The 23819-nt window shown below is 37.1% G+C and overlaps 1 protein-coding gene across 1 annotated transcript in view; it reads left to right on the plus strand.

Annotated features, from left to right (window-relative positions):
- CCDC88C (coiled-coil domain containing 88C) overlaps nt 1–23819 on the plus strand; it is a 229549-nt gene that overhangs the window by 154790 nt on the left and 50940 nt on the right. The window contains exons 14-20 of the mRNA XM_031952347.1: nt 5538–5675; nt 7843–8913; nt 10515–10642; nt 12217–12358; nt 13023–13208; nt 13698–13859; nt 15926–16203. Of these exons, the coding sequence (XP_031808207.1) occupies nt 5538–5675; nt 7843–8913; nt 10515–10642; nt 12217–12358; nt 13023–13208; nt 13698–13859; nt 15926–16203 (2105 nt within the window). The remainder of the gene's footprint in view (nt 1–5537; nt 5676–7842; nt 8914–10514; nt 10643–12216; nt 12359–13022; nt 13209–13697; nt 13860–15925; nt 16204–23819) is intronic.

Consider the following 23819-nt stretch of genomic DNA (forward strand, 5'->3'; position numbering starts at 1 on the left):
TGTAAGTCTCTCCAGGCCTCTCTGAAATCATCCTGTTGGTCATTTCTTACAGAACAGTAATATTCCATAATATTCATATACCACAATTTATTCAGCCATTCTCCAACTGATGGACATCCATTCAGTTTCCAGTTTTTAGCCACTACAAAAAGGGCTGCCACAAACATTCATGCACATACAGGTCCCTTTCCCTTCTTTATAATCTCTTTGGGATATAATCCCAGTAGTAACACTGCTGGATCAAAGGGTATGCACAGTTTGATAACTTTTTATAGAATATAAGCTTCTTGAGGGCAAGTACGATTTCATTTTATAGTCTTTGTGTGTCTCTGGTACCTAGTACAGTGCTGATATGTAGAACCAGCAGGAGCTGAATAGAGTACTAAACCAGCAGTCAGGAAAACCTGATTTCAAATCTGGTATAAAACATTATTTCTGGGACCCCAGGAATGTCATTTAACTTCTCTTTATCTCAGTGTCCTCATCTGTAAAAATGGGAATAATTATAGCACCTACCTCCCTGGGTTGATATGAAGATAAAATGAGGTAATATATGTAAAGTATTTTGCAACCCTAAAAGTGATATGTATGTGTTAATTATCATGGTTATTAATAATAATGATATTTTATGATAATAAATGCCAATTGATCATTTTATGCTTGTGGTCATCCTAAGTATGTTTTTCCTATCTGGGATGTAGTCTCCCCACTCTTGCTATTTCTTTATTTTTATTTTTATTTAATTAATTTATTTTTTTGCTGAGGCAGTTGCGATTAAGTGATTTGCCCAGGGTCACACAGCTAGGCAGTATTAAGTGTCTAGGTCACATTTGAATTCAGGGCTGGTGCTCTATCTGCTGCACCAATTAGCTGCCCCTCTTTATTTTTATTTAAAATTTTTTTTTCTCCATTCCCATTTCTACTACCATTTGTCCATTTGCAAAAAGTTTCAGCTGCCCACAGGTTTTTCTTTTCAGTTCTAGAGGAAAACCCCCCCTTCATCTGTTGCTTATATCTTCTGATAAAAAGCTAAGAATACACAATTATTGGGCTTGTTTTGTGGGTCCATATGAATTCATTGGAGGAAATGACTGGATTAAGAAAGCATTCCAGCCTTGCTTCAGATAAGGAAGATTTGACATTTAGAAAGATGAGGATTATAGGGTTCCAGGGAGTCCCATAGAGCTGTTAATTGAATGTTAATTGAAAGACTGGAACGTAATCCTAGTATATGGAGGTGACTTCATATTGTCCTCCCTGTAGGTCTCAGGAAATGCTTTTTTCCCCTCCAGTTTCCCATTGTTCTTTTTACTGCCCTCATATGCCACCCTCCAAACAGTCTTTCCTGCCTGTACAAACAGGAACTGGCATTCATTGCTGGCTGGAAAGCTTTCTTATTCTTTGGTTTTTCCCTCCCCCAGAGGGGCCTCCCTTCCCATTTTCTACTTTCTGGTAGAGTTCCATCTGGCTTTTTTAATTGTCAAAGAGGGGGAAAAAGTGTTAAGGAAAAGCCATCAGGCCTTGGCAGAATTCATAGGGAAAAGGTGCTTTATTCCCTTCCTTTCCACTGTGACAATTCTGGTACCTATCTCAAGAGTTTTTCTAGAACTCAGGTGAGATGATCTATATGAAAAATGCTTTGTCAACTGTAAAGCAGGACTTCTTGGCCTGGGGGTCCGTGAACTTGATTTTACAAAATACTTTAAGAACTTTTTCATTATAATTGGTTTCATTTGTAATGGTATGTATTTTATTTTAAAACTTTATTATTTTTAAGTTTATTAAATTGAATTTCTTATTTAAAAACATAATTTTGAGAAGAGTTCTGTGGACTTGACCCAAGTGCCAAATGGGTCAGAGAGGCAAAAAAATTTAGGAACTTCTGCTTAAGATCAGTGTGTAAATAAGTTATTAAGCTCACAAACGAGTCAGTCTTAAAAAATGATGATAGCTAAGATTTATATAGCATTTTAAGGTTCATAAAATGTTTAACAAACATCATCTCTTTTGGTCCTCAAAATTACCCTGTGCAGGAGCTGTTATCATATTCTAATTTTACATATGAGGAAATTGAAGGTGAACTTTTGCCTCTCCAGGCCTGAAACACCCTTATCTGATGCTTATTGTCCCATTAATTTAATTGTTGACTGACCTAATTTTTTTCTTAATACTTGGGTTCTTGAATGTGGACCACAACATAGCATTTTCATTCTTTCTGTTGTTGTTTGCTTTCATTTTGTTATTTTAGGTTTTTTTCTTCTTAATCTGAGTTTTTCTATTGCATCAAGATAACTGTATAAATATGTATGCATATAATGGATTTAATATATATTTTAGCAATTAACATGTATTGGATTACCTTCTATCTAGGGGAAAGGGGGTAGGGGAGGGAAGGAGGGGAAAATTTGGAACAGTTTTGCAAGGGTCAGTGTTGAAAAATTACCCATATATATGTTTTGTAAATAAAAAGCTTTAAAAAAAAAAAGAAAAAGGGAAAAAAAAAACTTGGGTTCTCAGGTACACGACAGATGTAACTGTTCTTCAAGAATTTTCTTTGTTTAATTCTACATCATCCATGCTATACATATCTCGGTCTATAGTTTAACTGCCTTAAGATTATATCATCCTGGTGTTCAAATTCCTTTCTCTTCTATATTGCCTATTTCAGTTTTGGATAAAACAAGTCATCCAGCTTTTGATCTGATTGTAGATGTAATATCTCTCAGGTAGGGGAGGGCTTAACCCAGTGGGTAACTAGCTTAGACCTGGAGAAGATATTGGGCCGCACTGGGGTGGGCCCCACTTAAATCAGCAGGGGAGTCTTACCTCCACATGAAGTGCTAGAAGGCATCCTAACTTAGGGCTCATGAGTTACAAGCTTCCAGGGTATGATTGGGTAGAGTGACAGTTTTTAAAAGATAAATGAAACTTTTAGGTATATTAATGTGACGGTTTTTCTTTTACCATTAGTAGCCTCTGGGAACTTAAAGCCAAATACTATGATCTGTCTAGATCATAAACAAGATGACTTAAGGAAAACCAAAAATCTCATATTGTAATGGAATGGCACTGGCACATGTAGCAGAAAATTAATTTTTCCTAAGAAGTTGAGGAGAACAGCCAGCACTTTCATTACCAGAAACAAAAGCAGACCTCTCTGAAACTTTGTGGCCTACCCAGCAGAATTTGGACTCTGGCCCTAGACCATAAAAGGGTGGGGAGGCGGGAGGTGGGGTGAGGGGAAAGGCAAAAGCCACCAACGGCAATGTGGAAGTCTGATCACTGATGAAATCACATTTTAAACCTGAAATAGAAAGACTGAAAAAGGGAGGAAATAGCATCGGCTGCCCTTGGCCTTTGGTTCTTTAACCGCAAAGTGTAATAATTCCTGGGAGGTTCAGAAAGAATTAGGGAGTGATAAGACCATCAGAAGTTTACCTGAAGAGAGGGATGCAGAGGTTAAAAACCTATGGGAACATCCTTTTCACCCTTTAGCCATCTAGAGAGCATGAACTATGGTGGAAGCTTGAGAAATTGAGTAAGGCCATTGAGGAGGGTGTGCCCTCCCTTAGGTGAAGGAAGTCTGAGTTAGTCTGGATGGAATGAAAGAATTGTAGATTCTCAAAGTCAGAAATACATCTCTAGCATCCCTGGCAAGTAATTGCCCAGCCTTTGGAAGATCTCCATTAACTCACCATCCCCAGAGGCAGTCCGTTCCATTTTTGGACAACTTTAATTTACAAATTACTGAGAGATGAGGTGATTTACAAGATAGAACATTAGATTGGAGGGAGGAATAGTTGAGTTTGAATCCTGTTTTATAATTATAATTATATACATATAATTATAATTTTATAAGAATGAAGAATGTGGGCAGTGTTAGACTTCTTAAGGGAGGTTCTTTCCAGTTTTGAATCTCTCTTTACATTGAGCCAAAATCTGATTCTCATTGCTTTCACTTCTTCCCTTGATGGCCATACAGAATAAGCACAGATAGTACAGATTAAGGTACTTAACTATTTTTTGTGTGTCACAAATGCTTTTCACAGCCTGGTGAAAAAAGTGGACCTTCTCAGAATAATATTATAAATACATATATAAAATAAAAATAAAAAGATATATAAATATATAAAATAAAATATTTAGGATTGCAAAAGAAAAATATAAAAATATATATTATATATATATTTTTTAAAAAATAAGTTAATGGATGCTGGTTGAGAATTTCTGATCTAGATTTTAGATTTTTTAAAATAAAATTATATCTTTAATAAAAAATTTAAAATAAAAATAATGTTTCTACCACTCCTGAGCCTGCTCCACTATCCATTTTCTCTTCTTTAAAACTAGAAACATTACAGGATTCATCAGGTGTAATACCTAATCAGTTGTAATCATGCTGCCCTATGATAATTTCCATCAAGTCCTTTATTAGAGCCTCCATTAGCTCTTAATGGTTTGTATAATACTTTATATATATTTTCTCATTTGATCCTTAAAATACCCCTGTAAACTGGGTACTATTTTTATTGTCATTTTGTACATGTGTGGTTAAGTGACTTGCCTATGGTCACATTATCTGGTATTACCTTTCCTGATTACCCTTCATAGGTTGCTGTAAGGGTAGAGCACAATGACATACCTAAAGTGATTTGTATGTTCACATTTTTACATAAATATTCACAATAATAATGATGATATGGAAGAATTAGATGTTTAATGCAATCTACATGGAGAGAAAGGTAATAAGCATTTATTATATGATTATCACTTTGTGATATTATATCATTTGATTGTCACAGTTGCCCTAGGAGGTAATGCTATTGTTATTCTTATTTTACAGTTAAGGAAACTGAGGCAGAAAGAAGTTGAGTGATTTGGCCAGAATCACATAGGTGGGAAGTGTTGAAGGCAGTCTGAAATCAGGTCTTCCTAACTGATGATAGGCCAGTGCTCTATTCTCTGTGTTCACCTAGTTTTCAGGAAAAATTCAGGGAGTTCACAGGGTGGTCTCTTTGTTGCTCAGTTGTTTTCAATGACCCCATTTGAGGGTTTTCTTGGCAAAGATACTTGTGTGGTTTGTCATTTCTTTCTTCAGATCATTTTACGGATGATGAAACTAAGGCAAACAGTATTCAGTGACTTGCTGAGAGTCACACAGCTAGTAAGTGTCTGAGGCAGGATTTGAACTGAGAAAAATGAGTCTTGCTGACTCCAGGTCTGGCATTTTGTCTACTGCAACATCTAGCAGCCCTCTGGTCTCATTAGGAAGCATCGTTGTGATATTGATCTGGAAAGGAAAATTGCTTAGGTTTTTGGTCTGCTGGAAATTTTTTTTATTAAAGCTTTTTATTTTCAAAACATGTGCATGGATAATTTTTCAATATTGATTCTTGAAAAACCTTGTATTCCAAATTTCCCCTTCTTCTTCTCACTCTCTGCCTTAGATAGCAAGTAATCCAATATATGATAAATATGGACTATTTTAAAATAATGACTCTCTTTTCTCTTTTCCTTTTCCTTTTGGCCTGCTAAAGATTGAAAAGTTACAAACTCAGCTTGAAAGAGAGAAACAGAGCAACCAGGATCTTGAGACCCTCAGTGAGGAGCTGATCAAAGAGAAGGAACAGCTTCAGAGTGACATGGAGACACAGAAGGCAGATAAGGAAAGACAGGTACAACTCTCATATCTAAAATTAACCAGTTTCTGTTTAATAACATGATATTTTCACCTGTGGCTTCTCAAAATCCGGTGGACAATTTTAGTAATTTTCCAGATTATTTACAGGGGCTCTGGTGGTAAGACCCTTTTCTTAACTGTTAGATTTTCAGAAGAAAAAGTATTTTAATCTATTATATCATCATTGTCATCATTGTCATCATTTATATAATGACTTAAGGGTTGCAAAGCATTTTACAAATATTTTTCATATACCTGTAAGAGATAGTTGCTATTATTCACATTTTACATTTGTGGAAACTGAGGCATATGGCAGTTAAGCAGTTTGTTCAGGGTCACAGAGCTAGTTAAATGTCCAAGTTTGTTTTCAAACACAGAGCTTCCTTATTTTAGGTTCATTTCTTTGTCTACTGTGCCACCATAATTTTCTCAGTTTACCCTTCTTTAAGTATATACATTACTTTATTGCAAAGGATCTTGACTTTTTCTTATGTCTTGAACTCCTTTGGGGAAGATTGTCTGGTGAAATGTATAGAATCCTATATGTAATATTTTTTTCTGAGACACAATTTGGATTAAGTGGCTTGCCCAGGGTCACACAGCTCATATTTGATCAGATCCTCCTGACTCCAGGGCGGATGCTCCATCCATTGTGCCACCTAATGTCCCAGTAATGTTTTTAATTACATAAAATAAAATATATAGTATTATAAAGTAATACTATGGGGCAAAGTAATGACCACTGCTTAGCACAGTGCCTCGCATGTAGGTACTTATTAAATGTTGATAGGCAAAGGAAATCATTGTTGCATATAGTTAGAATTAAGTTAAAAAGAACAGCTTCATAGATCCCAGGTTAAGAACTCCTCCAGTCTTAAAGAGTAAACTAGAGTTTAGTTTGGGTGTTTGATATTTCATCACTACTGAATTCTAGGACACTTAATTTCAACTTAAATTTAAGTTCAGATCATACTTTTTAAAAATAAATAAATAAATAGAATTTTATATTTTAAAATATATGCAAAGAGGATAATTGCAGAAAAGCCTGGAGAGACTTACATGAACTGATGCTAAGTGAAGTGAGTAGAACCAAAAGAAAATGTACATAGTAACAACAAGATTATGTGATGATTAACTATGAAGGGCTTGGCTCTTCTCAACAATGAGGTGATTCAGTCCAATTCCAATAGAGCTCTAATAGAAAGAACTATTTTCATCTAGAGAGAGAATGATGGGGACTAAAGGTGGATCACAACGTGGTATTTTCACCTTTTTTTTTTGTTGTCATTATTTGTTTGCTTGTTTTTTTCTTTCTCATTTTTCCACTTTTGATCTGGTTTTTCTTGTATAGTATGATACATGTAGAAATATGTTTAGAAGAATTTACATGTTTAACCTATATTGGATGACTTGTTGTCTAGGAGAAGGGAGTTGGGGATAAGGGAGAAAAATTTAGAACACAAGGTTTTGCAAGGGTGAATGTTGAAAACTATTTTTGCATGTATTTTGAAAAATAAAAAGCTATTATTAAATTTTTTAAAATAAAAGCTATTGAAAGTATCTTTATATATATTTTAAAAAATTAGAAACTATTATTAAAATTTTCAAAAAAAGCTATTGAAATTAATAAATACTTGCAAAAACTTATGTTTCAGATTTTTCTCCCTCCCCCTCCAGGCAGCAAGTAATCCAATATAAATTAAACATCTGCTCTATTTCTATATCAAATATATAGAACATATTTCTATATCAAATCATACTATATCTGTATGACTATGAGTAAATCACTTTCCCTGAGTTTCCCCATCTGTAAAATGAGAAAGAGATTTGATGGTATTGGAGATCCCTTTGAGCCCCAGATCTGTCATCCTACTTAATGTGAGGTAGCTAAATGGTGCATTGGAGAGAAATGATGGACCTGGGGTGAGGAAAATTCAAGTTCAAATTCAGACTCAATCACTTAGAAGCTGGGTGACCCAGAACAAGTCACTTCACTCCATCTCAGTCTCCTCTTTTGCAAAATGGGGAGGATCATAGCATCTACCTCCCCAGGATTAATGTGAGGATCAATGAGGTAATATTTGTATAGCACTTTGGAAATCTAAAAGAGCTATGTAACTGCTAACTGTTAGCTGGCTAATCTCTTGGATTATTTTATATAGATAAAGGATCTTGAACAAGAAAAAGATCATCTCAATCAACTAGTTTGGTCCTTAAGGGAAAGATCGCAGGTCAGTAACGAGGCTCGAGTAAAAGACATTGAAAAAGAAAACAAATCTCTGCATGAAACCATTACGGAGATGAGCAGCAAACTCAATAAGATTGAATTTGAAAAGAAGCAGCTGCACAAGGATTTTGAGCATGTAAAGGAAAAGGTAGAACGGGTGGAATCGATGGAGAAGGAACTTCACCGGCTAGAAAGGGAGAATGAAAAGTTGACCCAGAAAATGACGTCCATGAAAATGGTTACAGAGAAAGTTGAAACCCTGGAGAATGAAAATGGGGGTCTAGAGCTGGAGAACAGGAAGCTGAGGAAGTCGCTGGACACCTTACAAAATGTTTCTGTGCGCCTGGAGGGCTTGGAGCATGACAACAAACAGCTTAATGAAGAGAACTTGGAGCTCCAGAAGATGCTCGAGACAATGAAGTTCACAAGTGCCAAAATGGCCCAGATTGAGATTGAGAACAAGGAGCTAGAGAAGGAGAAGGAAGAACTCCAGAAAACGATAGAGCTGCTGAAAGCCCTGAGCAAGAAGTCGGAGAGACTCGAACTCAGTTACCAGGGTCTGAATGCTGAGAACCTGAGGCTGCAGCAGATTCTGGAATCCGGCAGCAGGAAGACTCAGGAGCTTGAGAAGGAACTTGAGGAAGTAGAAACCCAAAACCAGACCTTGCACCGCAATCTGGAAGAGCTGAGGATGACAAACAAGCAGCTAGAACGCTTTGAAAAGGAGAAGAAGATGCTAGAGCAGGAAGTGTCCCAGTTGGAGAAAGATAAAAAAATGCTGGAGAAGGAAACGAAGCGCTTGTGGCAACAGGTAGAGCTCAAGGATGCCATTTTGGATGATAATGTCGTGAAATTAGCAGCTGCTGAAAAAGAAAACAAAACACTAGAAAAAGAAATTGCTCGATGTAAGGACTCCTCCAATAAGCTGAAAGAACTAGAAAAGGACAATAAGGATCTTACCAAGCAAGTCACCATTCACATGAGAACCCTCACAACACTAAGAGAGGTAAGCCATTGGACATGCTTCCTATTGGTGCTGGATCACCATTTTATTTCATCTCTCATCTTTTGTGGAAGATGTTGGACTGCTCTAAAGACAGTGCTTGCATATAACAGAAATCTCAAGTGCTGGGCTCTGTTTTCTCCTGCAGTTGAGAAATGCAAGAAAAGGCTATTTATTTAACCTTTTAGGTTCATAGATGCTTTTGTGATTTTTTTGTGTCAGAAGATGAAGTGGTTCGGGGATCCTTAGCTTAGAATCAAGTTCAACACCTAAATTTGAAGAACTTTAAGCAAACTAGGATTATAGATTTGTAGTTGGAAGGATTAGCATAAAATCTTTTTTTGGCTGATTAACAAAGGAGAGTACTATAACATAGATAATGTGGTACTAGGTTGGAAGCTCCATGCAGAGGCAGAGGTCCTGTCTAAACTTTATATTTCTTGTAGTGTCTAGCATATTATTCTGCCTATTGTAGGTATCTAATGCCTCCTGATTGAATAAATGAATGATAGCAAAATTCAGAAACCTGGATTCAGGTTTAAGCCCCAGTACTTTAAATTACTACTTGTGGTCATTGACAAGTCACTGATTCTGAACTTCATTATTAAAATGGGGATGACATTAACCATGTGATCTGCATCACAGAAATGCTGTGATTAACACAACCTCTTTATATAGAGAAACGAGTAGTTAATATTCACATTGTTAATAATTTTGATAACAGTACAATGTAAACATGACATTTATTGAATGAGATAATTTATAATAATAATAATATAATAAAAATTATCCATTTATTCATTCAAAATATATATTAGGTGCATACTGGACGTGGTATCAGGAAGATAATTCTTCTTGAGTTCAAAGTCAACCTCAGACATTTATTAGCTGTGCAATTCTGGGCAAGTCACTTAACCCTGTTTGCCTCAGTTTCCTCACCTATAAAACGAGCTGGAGAAGGAAATGACAAGGCACTCCATTTTTGCCAGGAACAAAAAATGCCAACTGGAATCACAAAAAGTTAAATATGACTGAACAACAGCAATAACAGCAGTATGTTATAGAGTGAATAAGATAGAATCCTTGCCCTGAAGGAGCTTATAGTTTAGTAAATATCACCAGATTATCGTCATCATAGACTTGAGCTAAATGGGACCAAAGAGGTCATCTAGTTTATATGGGCCTGAACAGACATTCAAGTCCATAAAGGTTCAAGTTCAAGCCCCCTTTATGTTGACCTCAGTGAGAACTGCATTGAAAGGTGGCCTTCTGAAGTCCACTCTTTTTTTGTACAAAAAAGAAGTTTTGACTTAACTTGAGTCATAGGTTGGGGATATAAGTTCATAAGGTACTAATGGAAAAAATCCCCCCTTCCTTTTTTTTTTTGCTATAATTCGGGGGGGGGGGAGTAGGAGGGAATATGGGGCAGTATTATTTTTTATCTTTTATTTGTCAAGCCAGAGTAGAAGATCCAAATCTGTCTCAATTTGAGAAATTGGCCTCTGTTTGTATGTGTTAGAATTACAACGGATTAATGGGTAAATCTCTGGTCTTGCTTTGTGTCTTATATTACTTGGTTAATGATGTGAATGTTGTTATTGCAGGACCTGGTCCTTGAGAAACTGAAGAGCCAGCAGTTGTCCAGTGAACGGGACAAGCTGAGCCAAGAACTAGAAAAAGTTGGATTCAACAAAGGCCTCCTGCAGGAGGATGATAACAGCAATGGTGACAAGTGAGGAAATTAACTCCCCTAACGGCTTCCTCTGCTGTTTAGTCTGAAGCTTAATATATCTGTTGCACAAAATTTGCCCAGCATGGTTGTTTTCCCTGTGTTTTGATTTATAGGGCATGTGTTTAAAAAGTGAGCAAGGCTCTTGTCCCTGGGTTTGCTGTGGGGCTATAGAAAGGGGAGCTCTTATGGTGAAGTCAGAAGTTTCCACCAGCCTATTTCATGAAAACAGCACCTCATGTCTTGAGGGCCTTCCAAGTGAGCCCAGAAATAAATAGCCTAGAATTTTAAACATCTGTTAAAATCTCTGCTTAACTACTGATGTGACAGTTTTATGACTTGGCCATCCTGCAACAATAACTATCAAAATAATCTTACTTGAAAGGTGACTTAATATCTGTCGGGTTAAGAATTATAATTTAGCTTAGAATTGTAACTTGGATATAGAATCGTGGGTCTAGAGCTGCCGTGAAGTCTAGTCCTTCTCATTTTAGGAGCAGCTAGGTTTTGTTGTGGGTAGAGTCCTAGATCCATAGTAAGGAATACCAGATTCAAATTTAGCTTCAGCTATTTATTTGCTATGTGATCCTGGACAGGTCACTTAAAATCTCCATCTGTCTCAGTTTCCTCAACTATAAAACTTGATGATAATCTCTAGCACCTACCTCCCAGAGTGGTTGTGAAGTTCAAATGAAATAATAATTATAAAGCACTTAACAGAGTGATTAGCACATAGTAAGTGCTGTATAAGTATTAGCTGTTATTATTACCCTCCTGGGTTATTGTGAATATCAAATAAGATAATAATTATTTTTAGCAGAGTGCCTGGCACATAGTAAGTGCAATATAAATGTTAATAATTATTATTTTTATTGTTACCTTCTAAGGCTGTTGTGGTGATCATATGAAATAATTTGTAGCTCAGCACAGTGCCTAGAGCATAGTGGGGCTTAATAAATGCTTGGTTTTCTTCCATCTTTACTTATAGATAAGGAATCTTTGTCCTAGATAATTAATGTGACTTGCTTGGGTTCATATACCATGATTCGAATTTAGGTCCAGGACTCTGTCTTGAGACCAGCTATTTTTACAGATTAGGAAATTGAGCCAAAGAGATTAGAATTGTAATGATTATAAGAATTGTAATTTTAATAAAGCGAGCAGTCACATTTAAATAGGGTTACAGATCTAGATCTGGGAATGGACCTCAGAGAAGATAGTTTGTGCTCCTCATTTTAGAGCTGAGGAAACTGAGACTCCAACAGGTTGAGTGTTTTGTCCAGGCTCTGAAGCAAGATTGGAGTCTTCATTATGCACCTACCTCCCTTACATCACCTTAGGTGGAGCTCAGCAACATGAGTTTTAGACCTTCCTTTGTTTCATGTGGACTGAGTACAGGCAAAGAAGCCGGCCAGTGGGAGGAAGGAAGCATAGGTAATTGTGAGATTGGGGGCTAAGTGGCAATAGAGAGGGACAGGGGAGGGGGAGGAAGGATTGAGAGAGAATTTTTCCTATTGAGCTCACTTTATAAATTAGAATGAGGCAGGATGTAATGTTATTGTATCCTCTGATTTCAGAAAATATAAGCTACTGGAGAACAGAAATGAATCAGCCCTCAGAACAACACTAGCCATGAAAGAAGATAAGATTGTATTCTTGCAGGCCCAAATGGAGGGGACTGTTAATTTAAATCATCAACTACAAAATGAACTAAAAATGGTGAGGCTCTGAATGTGAGGTGAAGGATTTGTTGTTATTTCTTTACCTCTTACTCTTCATGACTCTGTATGGGGTTTTCTTGACAAAGGTACTGGAGCATTTACCATTTTCTTCTCCAGCTCATTTTACAGATGAGGAAACTGAAGGTTAAGAGATTTGCCCAGTGTCATACCACTATAGTAAATTTCAAGGCTGGATTTGAACTCAGATCTTTCTGTCTCTAGACCTGACATTCTCTCTGCTGCACTAATTAACCTCCCCTTGAATGATCTGCCCTATGTTGTATATTTTGAGGGGGGAAATTATAAGAGAATTATCAAGTTTATAGTTGCAGGACTTGATTATTGAATGTTTCCCACATCTCACTTAACTGCCTCAGAAATCCACAGTGGGTAGGGTGATTATTCCCAATCTTTACACTTTGCTTGGATTCACCCTATACTTCCTTCTTTTTAATTTTTAAAATTATAATTTTTTCCAATTACATTAAAACCATTTAAAAACCTTTTTTTGTGCAATTTTTAGTTCCAAATCTTTTCCTCCCTTCCCTCCTATTTCATTGAGAGACCAAGCAATCTGATAAAGGTCATACACTGCAGTCATGAAGAAAACATTTCCCTGAATATTTCTTTCTGAAGTCTATTTTTGCTTATTATCCCTCCAGATAAAGAAAGAATATGAAGTACTCAGGCAGAGTCAAGAAGAAGGAAAACAGTTGCAGAACTCTTGTAAACATCCAGTGGGGAAAGTAGCCCTCAACCACCAGGTCAAAGAGAGCTGGGAGAGTGGCCGAGATGCTACCATGGAGTTGTTGAAAGTCAAGGACAGAGCCATAGAATTGGAAAGGAATGTAAGTCTTTGTAGATTTGAACCCTGGTTTCTTTTCCCAATTCTGTTCTGCTTCTATCTCTATATGAGAATACTTTCTTTATTTTTTGCATGGACTTTCTTGTCCCTGTTCTGCCTTTCATTGGACACTCAATGCAAGTGCCTGGTGGAGATTTCAATACTGCTTGTTAAAACATACCAGAAGTACAGAACTGACATTTCTGGCCTGTTTTCCCTTCTAAAGTTATTTTTAATACTAATTTCTTCTTTCTCTTCCCTCTATTCTCAACCTACTACTTCTCCTTCGCCTCTTATTATTGTTTTTGTTATTACATGATTTGGAGATGTTCCAAAGTGAGCCTCATGATGTCATCTCTTCAGTCTGCTTAGAATATATTACTAGAGATGCATTATACAGAAGACAGTCCTGATGGCTTAGCAATTCCCATAGGGTTCTTTTTTGCCTGTAGTCTAATCATGTTAATAACTGCTCTTGTGGGGTTTGCTCTAGAATGCTGCCCTTCATGCGGAGAAGCAGCTGATCAAGGAACAGCTCAAGCATTTGGAAACCCAGAACATGACCTTCAGTAACCAGGTCCTGACACTTCAGAAGCAAAGCGCCTTCCTACAGGAGCACAACACAGTCCTGCAGACTCAGACGGCTCAGCTGCAGGTCAGTGGCCCAAGGCCGTTGCTGGAGCAGGGGCCATTCATTTAAAACTCAGCCTCAGAGCTCCATTTATGATGGGCTGATGGCAGGAAACCAAGGCATTGCATGGTCCTGAAGTGGTGATGGTATAATAATTATAATACCTGCCTGCCATGGTCATTGTAAGGATCAAGGGAGAAAAGTTTGTAACTTAACAGTGTCTGGCACGTAGTAGGCACTTAACAGTGTCCGAAACATAGTGGGCACATAGCAGTATCTGGCACATAGTAGGCACTTTATAAATGTTGGCTCTTATGATCATCATTTAATGAAGATAGCATGGGAAGGTTGAAAGTCCCTTACACTAGGGATCAAGAACCCTCACTCCTAGTCCCAATTCTCCTACCTGTGTGACTTTAACCTCAATAGCCTTCAGTTGGACTTTGCCCATAAAATAAAGAGGAGAGATTATTGCTGATGCTCAGACTTTTTGATCCTATTACTCTTTTCATTCTTAAAATTATTGAAACTCCTTTCCCATTAATTACTTTATATGAGTGATCTTTATTACCATTCGATGGTGTTTAGTCATTTTTAGTCATATCCAACTTTTCGTGACCCCATTTGAGGTTTTCTAGGCAAAGATACTGGATTAGTGTGCAACTTCCTTTTCCAGCTCATTTTACAGATGAGGAAGCTGACTTAAATAGGGTTGAGGGACTTGCCCAGGGTCTAATAAGTGTCTGAGGCCAGATTTGAACTTGGGGAAATGAGTCTTCCCGACTCCAGGCCCAGTTCTCCATGCACTATGGCGCCACCTAGTTGTCATTATTGATATTTACAGCATTAGAAATTAAAACATTTTAATATTAGTATGAAAATTATTTTGACGGCACTGAGTCTCTGAATGGGTTTTCAGTGAATTAGGTGATTCCTATATCCTTTCTCTTTCCAATAAATACTGTGAACTCCTAAATGCTCTCCAATTCTGGAACAGGTAGAAAGTCAGAACAAAAGAGAAGTTAATCATTAATAGATCAATATCATTTGGGAAGGAAGTCTGCCATGGGGTACCCCACAGATCTACCTTATCTAGTATCTATCATTCTGGTGCTGAATGTTCTTAATCAGTGTCTTTTGGAAAGACATTGATGTCATACCTTTAGGATTTTCAGAAAACACAAAAGTTCGGAATGATCTATAAAATGACAGGTGACAGGTTACAAAAAATCTTGACAGGCTGGAACAATGAGCCAAATCCAGTAAGAGTAAATATAATAAGGGTGAATTTGAAGTCTTACAATTGGGTTCAAAAAACTAATTTCATAGGTTTGACTATAAACTTAATAGGAGTCATTAGGGTGATAGCAATGATGATTAGGTCATCAGTCAACCCTCTCATTTTACAGATGAGGAAACTGAGGCCTGAGAAGATTGTTATTTGTCTGGGGTCACACAGACGTTGCCAAGAAGGGGGACTTGAACCCACATCCTCTTTCTCCAAAGCCATTATTATCCTTCCCACTATACCGCTGTGATCATCTTGTGTAATCTGTTGTGATCAGATGTCAGAGATGTTGTATATTAGACCGCAAAGTTAAGAGGTCATTTGATAAGCTGGAAAACAATTGGGATAATGAAGAGCTTCAAACCCGTGTGATCAGAGTGCAATTTGAAGGAACTAAGGATTTTTAGCTTAGAAAAGAGACTATCTTTGAAAGACTGTCTTGTGGATGAAGGATTACTTTTATGAGGGGTCCTTCTCTAGAACAGAACTTGGAACAATTATTAATAGGAGTTGCAGAGAATCAGAGATTCAATGTAACAGTGAGAACTGTGCCATTATGGAAATGATTGTATTGGGAGTGAATTCAGCTTTTCAGTCCAGCTTATTAGGAGAGGTGGGGTAGGTATTAGCTACAGGATTTCCTTGGAGAAACATCACATTGGGACCAGGATCCCTGTAGGGGTTAGGAAGTTTGGCTGTCGTGCTTAAGTCCATCACAGAGTGTTTGAATTGATAATCCTGCCTTCCAATGTCATCTCCGTCTCATCTAAGAGCGTTGCGCCATCTTTTTCTGTCTCTGAAGGTGGAGAACTCGACCTTGAGCTCTCAGAATTCTTCTCTCACAGCCCAGTACACTTTACTCCAGAACCAGCAAGCAATGAAGGAGAATGAGATTGAAAACCTGCTGAAACAAAAGGAGCAGATGATGACGGCCTATGAGTCGCTGCTTCAGGACCACGAGCACCTGAGCTCCCTGCACGAACGGCAGTCCACGGAGTATGAAATGCTCATACATCAGCATAGCTGCCTGAAGACCCTGCACAAGAATCTGGAAGTGGAGCACAAGGAGCTGGGGGACAGGTAAGGGTCTGGCGAGAAAGCTCAGATACCCAAGAAAGCACTGAGGAGATGGGCTTTGTTTGGGGGTCCTCTGGAGGGATTTGAAAAGAGGGGGGAAGCTTCCTCCCTCAGCATCACCATCTGTGAAACTCACAAAAGCTGACTTTTGCTAATAACAAGGTTTACAGAGTTCTCATATACCTATCTCCTTCAATTCTCAAAAGCAACCTTATGAGGTATAAGTGTTAACAGTTATTCTTATAATTATTAAGTGAAGTGAAATGTTATTCTTGTTATCTAAGGTGAAATGAATTCTAATTATTCATTATTTTATTAAGGGAAATTCAGTATTCCCATGTAATTATCTTATTAAGAGAAATAAATTATTATTCTCATTATGAATTTTTATTACATGAAATGGATCATCAGTATTATTATGTCAAATGAATTATCATTATTATTACTTTATTAAGCCAAATGACTTATTAGTCTCATTATTAGTTATCTTATTATTATGAGAAGTGAATGGCCCATGTTCATATAGCTAATGAATATCTGAATCAAAATTCATACACAGGTCTCTTCCAATCCCAAGTTCAACCCTTTGCCTCTTAAAATAATAACAGCTGAATTTTATATAAAGGCTTTAAGGTTTGCAGAGCATTTCATATGTAATCTCATTTGATCTTTTGAAGATAATTATAAACTCCTCAAGGGACAGGAACCATGTCCAACATATCCTTTACAATATAGAGTGACTTAAATTTTGTACATGTCTGTACAATATATACCTGTATATTTTAAACCATTTACAGCATCCTAGCTCCTCTTAGACCTGACTGAAAATAAATTCATGCCCTAGCAGATTAGAATTAAGAGTTTTTTCTCCCTACCTCTGTGAGAGGAGTTGACAGAACTCCCAGATATGTGCCACAGATGGAACACTGCCTGATTTTTCTACTGTGCCCCAATCTCCCCAATGCCACCAAGAGCCCCCAACAGTCATAAAAGTTAATATTTGGTATGTGTTCTTCTATTCCATCACACAGGAAACTGAACCCCACCCATCTCACCCTACCTTATTAGTCATTCTTTTCTTACCTCTGTATTTCTTCCCCTCCCTTGTCACAGGAAGGAAAATCTATAGACAGCATTGAACAATCTCTCCCTCTTTCCCTCCCCCAAAATTAGAACCCATATGGATTCAAATCTCTTCTCTTGGCTGAGTTGTTAACAAACCATTATTGAAGGTAGCATTCATAGTATTTTAAAGGTTTACAAATTGGCTCCTAAATATTTTCTCATTTGATCCTCACAACAACCCAGTCAAGGTATTGTCATTATTATTCCCATTTTATAGATGAGGAAAATGAGACTGAGAGAGATGAAGAAACTCACTCTGTTCTATATCTGAGGCAGTATTTGAACTAGAGTCTTCCTGACTCCAGGACTAGCCCCCTTGACTCTCATGTCCTGAGTACTAACCCTTATGTCACTTCACCTCTAACCCTTGTTTCCTCTGGGATAATAATAATCAAACTACCAACAGGACTACTCTGAAGATCAAATGAGATCCTGTTCATCAGGTACCTTGTAAACCTTTATTCACTCTGAAAGCTTTGGAAATAATAATGTGTGATCTAACTTCCCCACAAGATGAATTATCTTCCTTCCTACACATTTGCTCCATCCTTTATTTCCTCCCATTTTTATTTCTTTCTCTTCATTGTCTTGGATTCCATGAACTTTCCCTGGGAGCAGTAAATAAAAACCCTTACTATCTCTGAGATATAGACAATAAGATACAAATCTGATTAATTCACACATATTAGAACCTTTCTCTTCTTAGTTTTCTCATATTCATTATTACCAGCCTACTTTTTGCCACTCACATTACTCCAGCTAGTAAAGTAATGACATTTATACTAGTTAGTATTTAAATTTTTTTATTTTCCTCAGTTACACATAAAAAACAACATATTTTTGTTATACATGTACATTCATTTTTTAAACATATTTCCTTATGAATCATGTTGGGAGAGAGAAATCAGAACAAAAGAGAAAAACCATGAGAGGAAAAAAAAAACAGAAGGAAAAAAAAGTGAACATAGCATATGTTGATTTACATTCATTTACTACAGTTCTCTCTCTGGATGTGGATGGTGTTTCCATCCAAAGTTTATTGGGATTGCTTTGGACCACTGAATTACTGACAAGAATCGAGTTGATTCTTCATAGTTGATCATGGCACATTCTTGCAGTTATTATGTGCAATGTATTCCTGGTTCTGCTTGTTTCACTCAGCATCCATCAGTTCATGTAAATCTTTCCAATCCTTTCTAAAGTCAGCTTGTTCATCATTTCTTATAGAACAATAATATTCCATAACATTCATATACCACAATTTATTCAGCCATTCTCCAGTTGATGGGCATCCACTCAGTTTCCAGTTTCTAGCCATTACAAAGAGGGCTGCCACAAACATTCTTGCACATACAGGTCCCTTTCCCTTCTTTAAGATCTCTTTGGGATATAAGCCCAGTAGAGACACTGCTGAATTAAAGGATAGGCACAGTTTGGTAGTCCTTTTCACATAGTTCCAAAGTGTTCTACCAAATGGTTGGAACACTTCACAACTCTACCAACAATGCATTAGTGTCCGTTTTCCCAGATCCCCTCCAACATTTATCATTATCTTAGCCAATCTCAGAGATGGGAGGTCTACTGAGTATTTTTAGAGCACTTTAAAATTCGCAAAAGTTCATCACATTTGTTATCTTATCGTGCAATAACCCCAAAGAGGGTTGGCCCTATTAGTAACTCCATTTTACAGATGAGGAAACTGAGGATGGGTACCAATAGATATCTGAGGCAGGATTGAGACTCAAGTTGTCTAGCCTCCAAATCTAGCACTCTAACTACCTGATTGCTTCTGGTCCTGTTTTCACTGCCTGAGAAATCTTCCCCAGGCACAGTACTGATTGCTTCTTTTTTCTTTAGAAAGTAAATTGTCTACAGAATAATCTGGTGATTGAGACCTCTACAATTCATCCCTAACCCACATTTCCAACCTTCTCATGACACTCTTTATCATATGTACTATGATATAATATCATCATAATAATATTATGTAGAATTACATAGAATTTGGAATTTTCTCTGAATTCTAGCCAAATTAGACCATTCTCCATTCCTCATTCTCATTTCCATGTATCATGTCAACCTTTTCTTTTCCTGTGCTCTTTCTCTCTCTCCATCCCTTGCAGGGACTCCCATCATTACTGATTGCTGAAATTTCTTGTTGAAATTTCTCTCTTCTAGCTAAGCTCAGGTGTCACCTCCTCCAGGAAATCTCCCCTGGCCCCTAAGTTCAAAGGGATCTCTCCCTCTCTACATTTCTAATTAAACTTTGCTTAGACATCCACATTAAAGTTATATCTTCCTGTATAATAATTACTTAAATATCCTTTCTACTCTCCTTCAATTATGGTGTGAGGTTCTTGAGAAAAGTGATGTATCCTGCAGGATCCAATATCATGTCTAATTTTTTCAGTGGATTTGTGATTTTGTGATGATTCTCAGCCCATTAGTATAGGTCATCATCTTCCTTAACTCTCCCAAATAAGTGTCCTCCATAAGTTGCTGTGATTAAAAATTCATTGCTCTGAAACTATCTAATAGGGAGATTCTCTGTAGCTCAGATGACAGACCCACAGTCCGTGTCAGGGCCTGTACTCTAAACCTTTCAATCAACCAGGCAGGCAGTTGACCAGGAAGCATTTATTAATTATTTATGACGTGCCAGACAGGTGCTAAGACTGGGGATATGGAGAAGAAAGTCAAACTGGCTCTCCTTTCAAGGAGCTCACTGGGGTGCAGCACATGAACAGGGCTGATAGAAAACGAGGTTATAAAGGGTCTGCTCTCCTATCAGAATAGTGGGAAAGAGGGCTCATCCAGGCCTTGTGGTCCCTGAGCGTGGACCACAGCAAAGCATTCTCACTTTTTGTGGTGGTTTGCTTGTTTTTTGTTTTCTTTATCCTTTTTTTTTCTTTTGGATCTGATTTTTCTTGTGCAGCAAGATAAATGTGGAAATATGTACAGAAGAATTATACGTTTAATATATATTGGGTTACTTGCCATCTAGGGAAAGGAGTGGGGGGAAGGGACGGAGAAAATTTGGAACACCTGGTTTTGTAAGGTTTTGAATGTTGAAAATTATCCATGTATATGTTTTGAAAATAAAAAGAAACCTTTAATTTTAGAAAAAAAGAATGGGAGGCCAGAGAATTGTACATAATCAACTTCAACTTGGCTGGTTTTTCCCTTACACAATCCAAAATAGAATGGATTGTCTCAAAGATTTGTGGAGTTTCCCTTTCCTAGGTGGAAGATTTTCAAGCAGGAGCCAGATGCTCACTTATTAGGTGTGGTGTTATATATATTGTTTTATATAAATTATATATATGTATATTATATAAAACAACACATCTAACAAGAGAGCTTCTAGCTTCTGCTTGAAAAAAAAGTACACATATGTATATCAGAGTTTCTTAAACTGTGGATCATAACTCTCATAGACTCATGTAATTAAATGTAGAGGGTGGCAAAAAAAATTTGGCCACAGTAAACGGTTTCTTAGTGCAATGACCAAAAATTAATTCAAAATCAAATGTTTAATGAATCCAAAGTGTTTCTGGAAGCTTTTGCACATTTGTATCATGCAGCTTTACTGCAACCTTGTTTATGAACACACAGAATGCTCACTTTGCACTGTGCACACACTGTGGCTCAGATTCGAGATGGGGTTGTGTAAAACTTCCTTGGACAAAAAGTGGTCACAAGTGGGAAAAGTTTAAAAAGCCCTATTATATATGTAATTTTTTGTGTTATGGATTGGACTAGATGGTGACTGAGGTGTGTCCACCAATTACGATTTTTTGATCTCTAAATTTGGATGCAGGAGGGGAGATCCCAGTAATATAACAGAAGTATTATCATCTCTCTCTTGAAGTAATTGGTGATATAGTAGAGCCTGGAGTCCTAAAGACCTGAATTCAAATCTAATGGGCAGTCCATTTAACCTTTCTTTGCCAAAGTATCCTCAGCTATAGAACATGGATCGTAATAGCATCTATTCTCCAGGGATTGTTGTGAAGATCTAATGAAATAATATTTTATAAAGTACTTTAGCACCATGGTACATATTAAATGCTTAATAAATGTTTGTTTCTTTTCTTCCTCCACAATGCTTAAATATTGAGCTTCTGAAAAAATAATTAAATTTGTATTGTACGTTAAGATTTATTTGTGATTTTCTTTAAAACAATGCAATGAAGTAGAAAGTAATCAATGTTATCCCTATTTTCTGGATGAGGAAATTGAGCCTTAGAAAGTAATTTGCCCAAAGCAAATGGTGGAGCCAGGAGTAGAATTAGAGTATTCTGCTTGTATAGTTGCTATGTGTAAGGTATGATTATAGGAATTAGACTGTCACTAGGATTGGAGACCACCATTCTTTATTGTCTCCTTTACTTGTCACAGACATTTGTTTCATATTCCTGCTTCCGATGACCTGGCTGTTCCCTTTGTTCATGCTTCAAGTTAAAATGCCTTCCTACTTTTTTCCTCTGCTTATCTAAGCCCATGGAGATAATAATGATAGATACTATTATTCCCATTTTACAGATGAAAGCTAAGACCCACAGAAATGAGTTATCTTGCCCTTGAATGATCCTTCTGATGAAGGGTCTACCCTTTGGGACTAAATCTAGACTTTTTGACTCACCTTTCAGCATTCTTTTCATCTTCAAGGCTCGCTTAAACTTTTACTCTTCTATCAAGCTTCTCTGACTTGCCTGGCAACTGAAGTATTCATTTAAAAAAAAATAATAGCTTTTTATGTTCAATATACATGCAAAGATAGTTTTCTTTTCTTTCTTTCTTTTTCTTTCCTTCCTTCCTTCCTTCCTTCCTTCCTTCCTTCCTTCCTTCCTTCCTTCCTTCCTTCCTTCCTTCCTTCCTTCCTTCCTTCTTTCCTTCTTTCTTTTTTATAACTTTTTATTGACAGAATTAATTACAGAAAAATTACCCATGCCAGGCTAATTTTTTTTACATTATCCCTTGCACTCACTTCTGTTCCGATTTTTCCCTCCACCCCCTCCCCTAGATGGCAAGCAGTCCTATATATGTTGAATATGTTGTAGTATATCCTAGATACAATGTATGTGTGCAGAACCAAACAGTTTTCTTGTTGCACAGAGAGAATTGGATTCAGAAGATAAAAATAACCCAGGAAGAAAAACAAAAATGCAAACAGTTTACATTCATTTCCCAATGTTCTTTCTTTGGGTGTAGCTGCTTCTGTCCATCATTGATCAATTGAAACTGAATTAGGTCTCTTTGTCAAAGAAATCCATGAAGTATTCATTTTTGGTGTTGTAGGAAGGACACTGAAAGATTGGATGTCAGGCTGGGAAATTGTGCAATATGTAGATCATCTGAAAGAATTAGAGATGTTTATTTTATTATTGCATAAAATCTTCTACATACTTCACTTTGCATTTGTTTATACAAGTCTTCCCAGGTTTCTCTGAAACCATCCCCTACCCTCATTTCCTTCTTTTTGCTTTTCTTTCTCTTTCTCTATATCTCTATTTCTATGTCCCTCTCTCTTAGATTTTCTTCTAGTACTTTCTGTTTCTTGTATTACCATAATTATCCCAAGTAACCTTCTCCCTCACCTTCCCAGAGAACCATCCCATATGAAAAATAATATTTTTCTTTTAGAAAAGATAAGCATAAATCAAGCATAACTGCTCTGATACATTGGGAAAAGTCCCAAAACTTGTTTGAATGTGTGATACCTCCAGACTTCTCACCTCCACAAAGCAGTAGATTGAGGGCAGTTTCTAATTTCCCTTCATTCAGTTAATTTTGTTTGTTGGTCAGTAATTTCAGTCATGTCTCGCTGTGGCCCCATTGGGTGCTGGAGTCCTTCTCCAGCTTGTTTTATAGGTAAGAAAACTGAGACAAATGGAATAAGTGACTTGCCCAGGGTCACACAGCTAGAAAATGTCTGAGCTTAGATTTGATGAGTTTCCTTGACTTTAGGCCTGGCACACTCTATTCACTGTGCCCATTTTACTTTTAATTTTTTGGATTGTAAAAGCATTTCCTTATCTGCCTTAATACTAGTGCCTTTCTTCTGGTGGCTATGCTATTTGTATTTTTTGTACAAAGTGGAGTGCATCTTGTCTTTCTCATTAGAATGCACACACCTTGAGTTCAGTCTTTCACCTTTACCTGTATCTTTCTTTTTTTTCCTGGGGCAAGTGGGATTAAGTGACTTGCCCAGGGTCACACAGCCAGGAAGTGTTAAGTGTCTGAGGATTTGAACTCAGGTCCTCTGACTTCCTTTACCTGTATCTTTAACACTTAGCACAGTGCCTGTCACTCAGTAGCCATTTAAAAAATTATCACTGAGTGATTAATAGTTTGGACTTAGGAAAGTTTTGTTAACCTGAGACTCCTGTCTCCTATAGGCTTCCAAGAGGGGCTCCCATCAACATCTGTGTCTAAACCATTTGTGATAAAATGGTTCCCCCTACAAAAACGTTCTTTAACCCAAGATCCAA

The sequence above is a fragment of the Sarcophilus harrisii genome, chromosome 2 (assembly GCF_902635505.1).
Source record: "Sarcophilus harrisii chromosome 2, mSarHar1.11, whole genome shotgun sequence".
Classification (NCBI taxonomy): domain Eukaryota; kingdom Metazoa; phylum Chordata; class Mammalia; order Dasyuromorphia; family Dasyuridae; genus Sarcophilus; species Sarcophilus harrisii.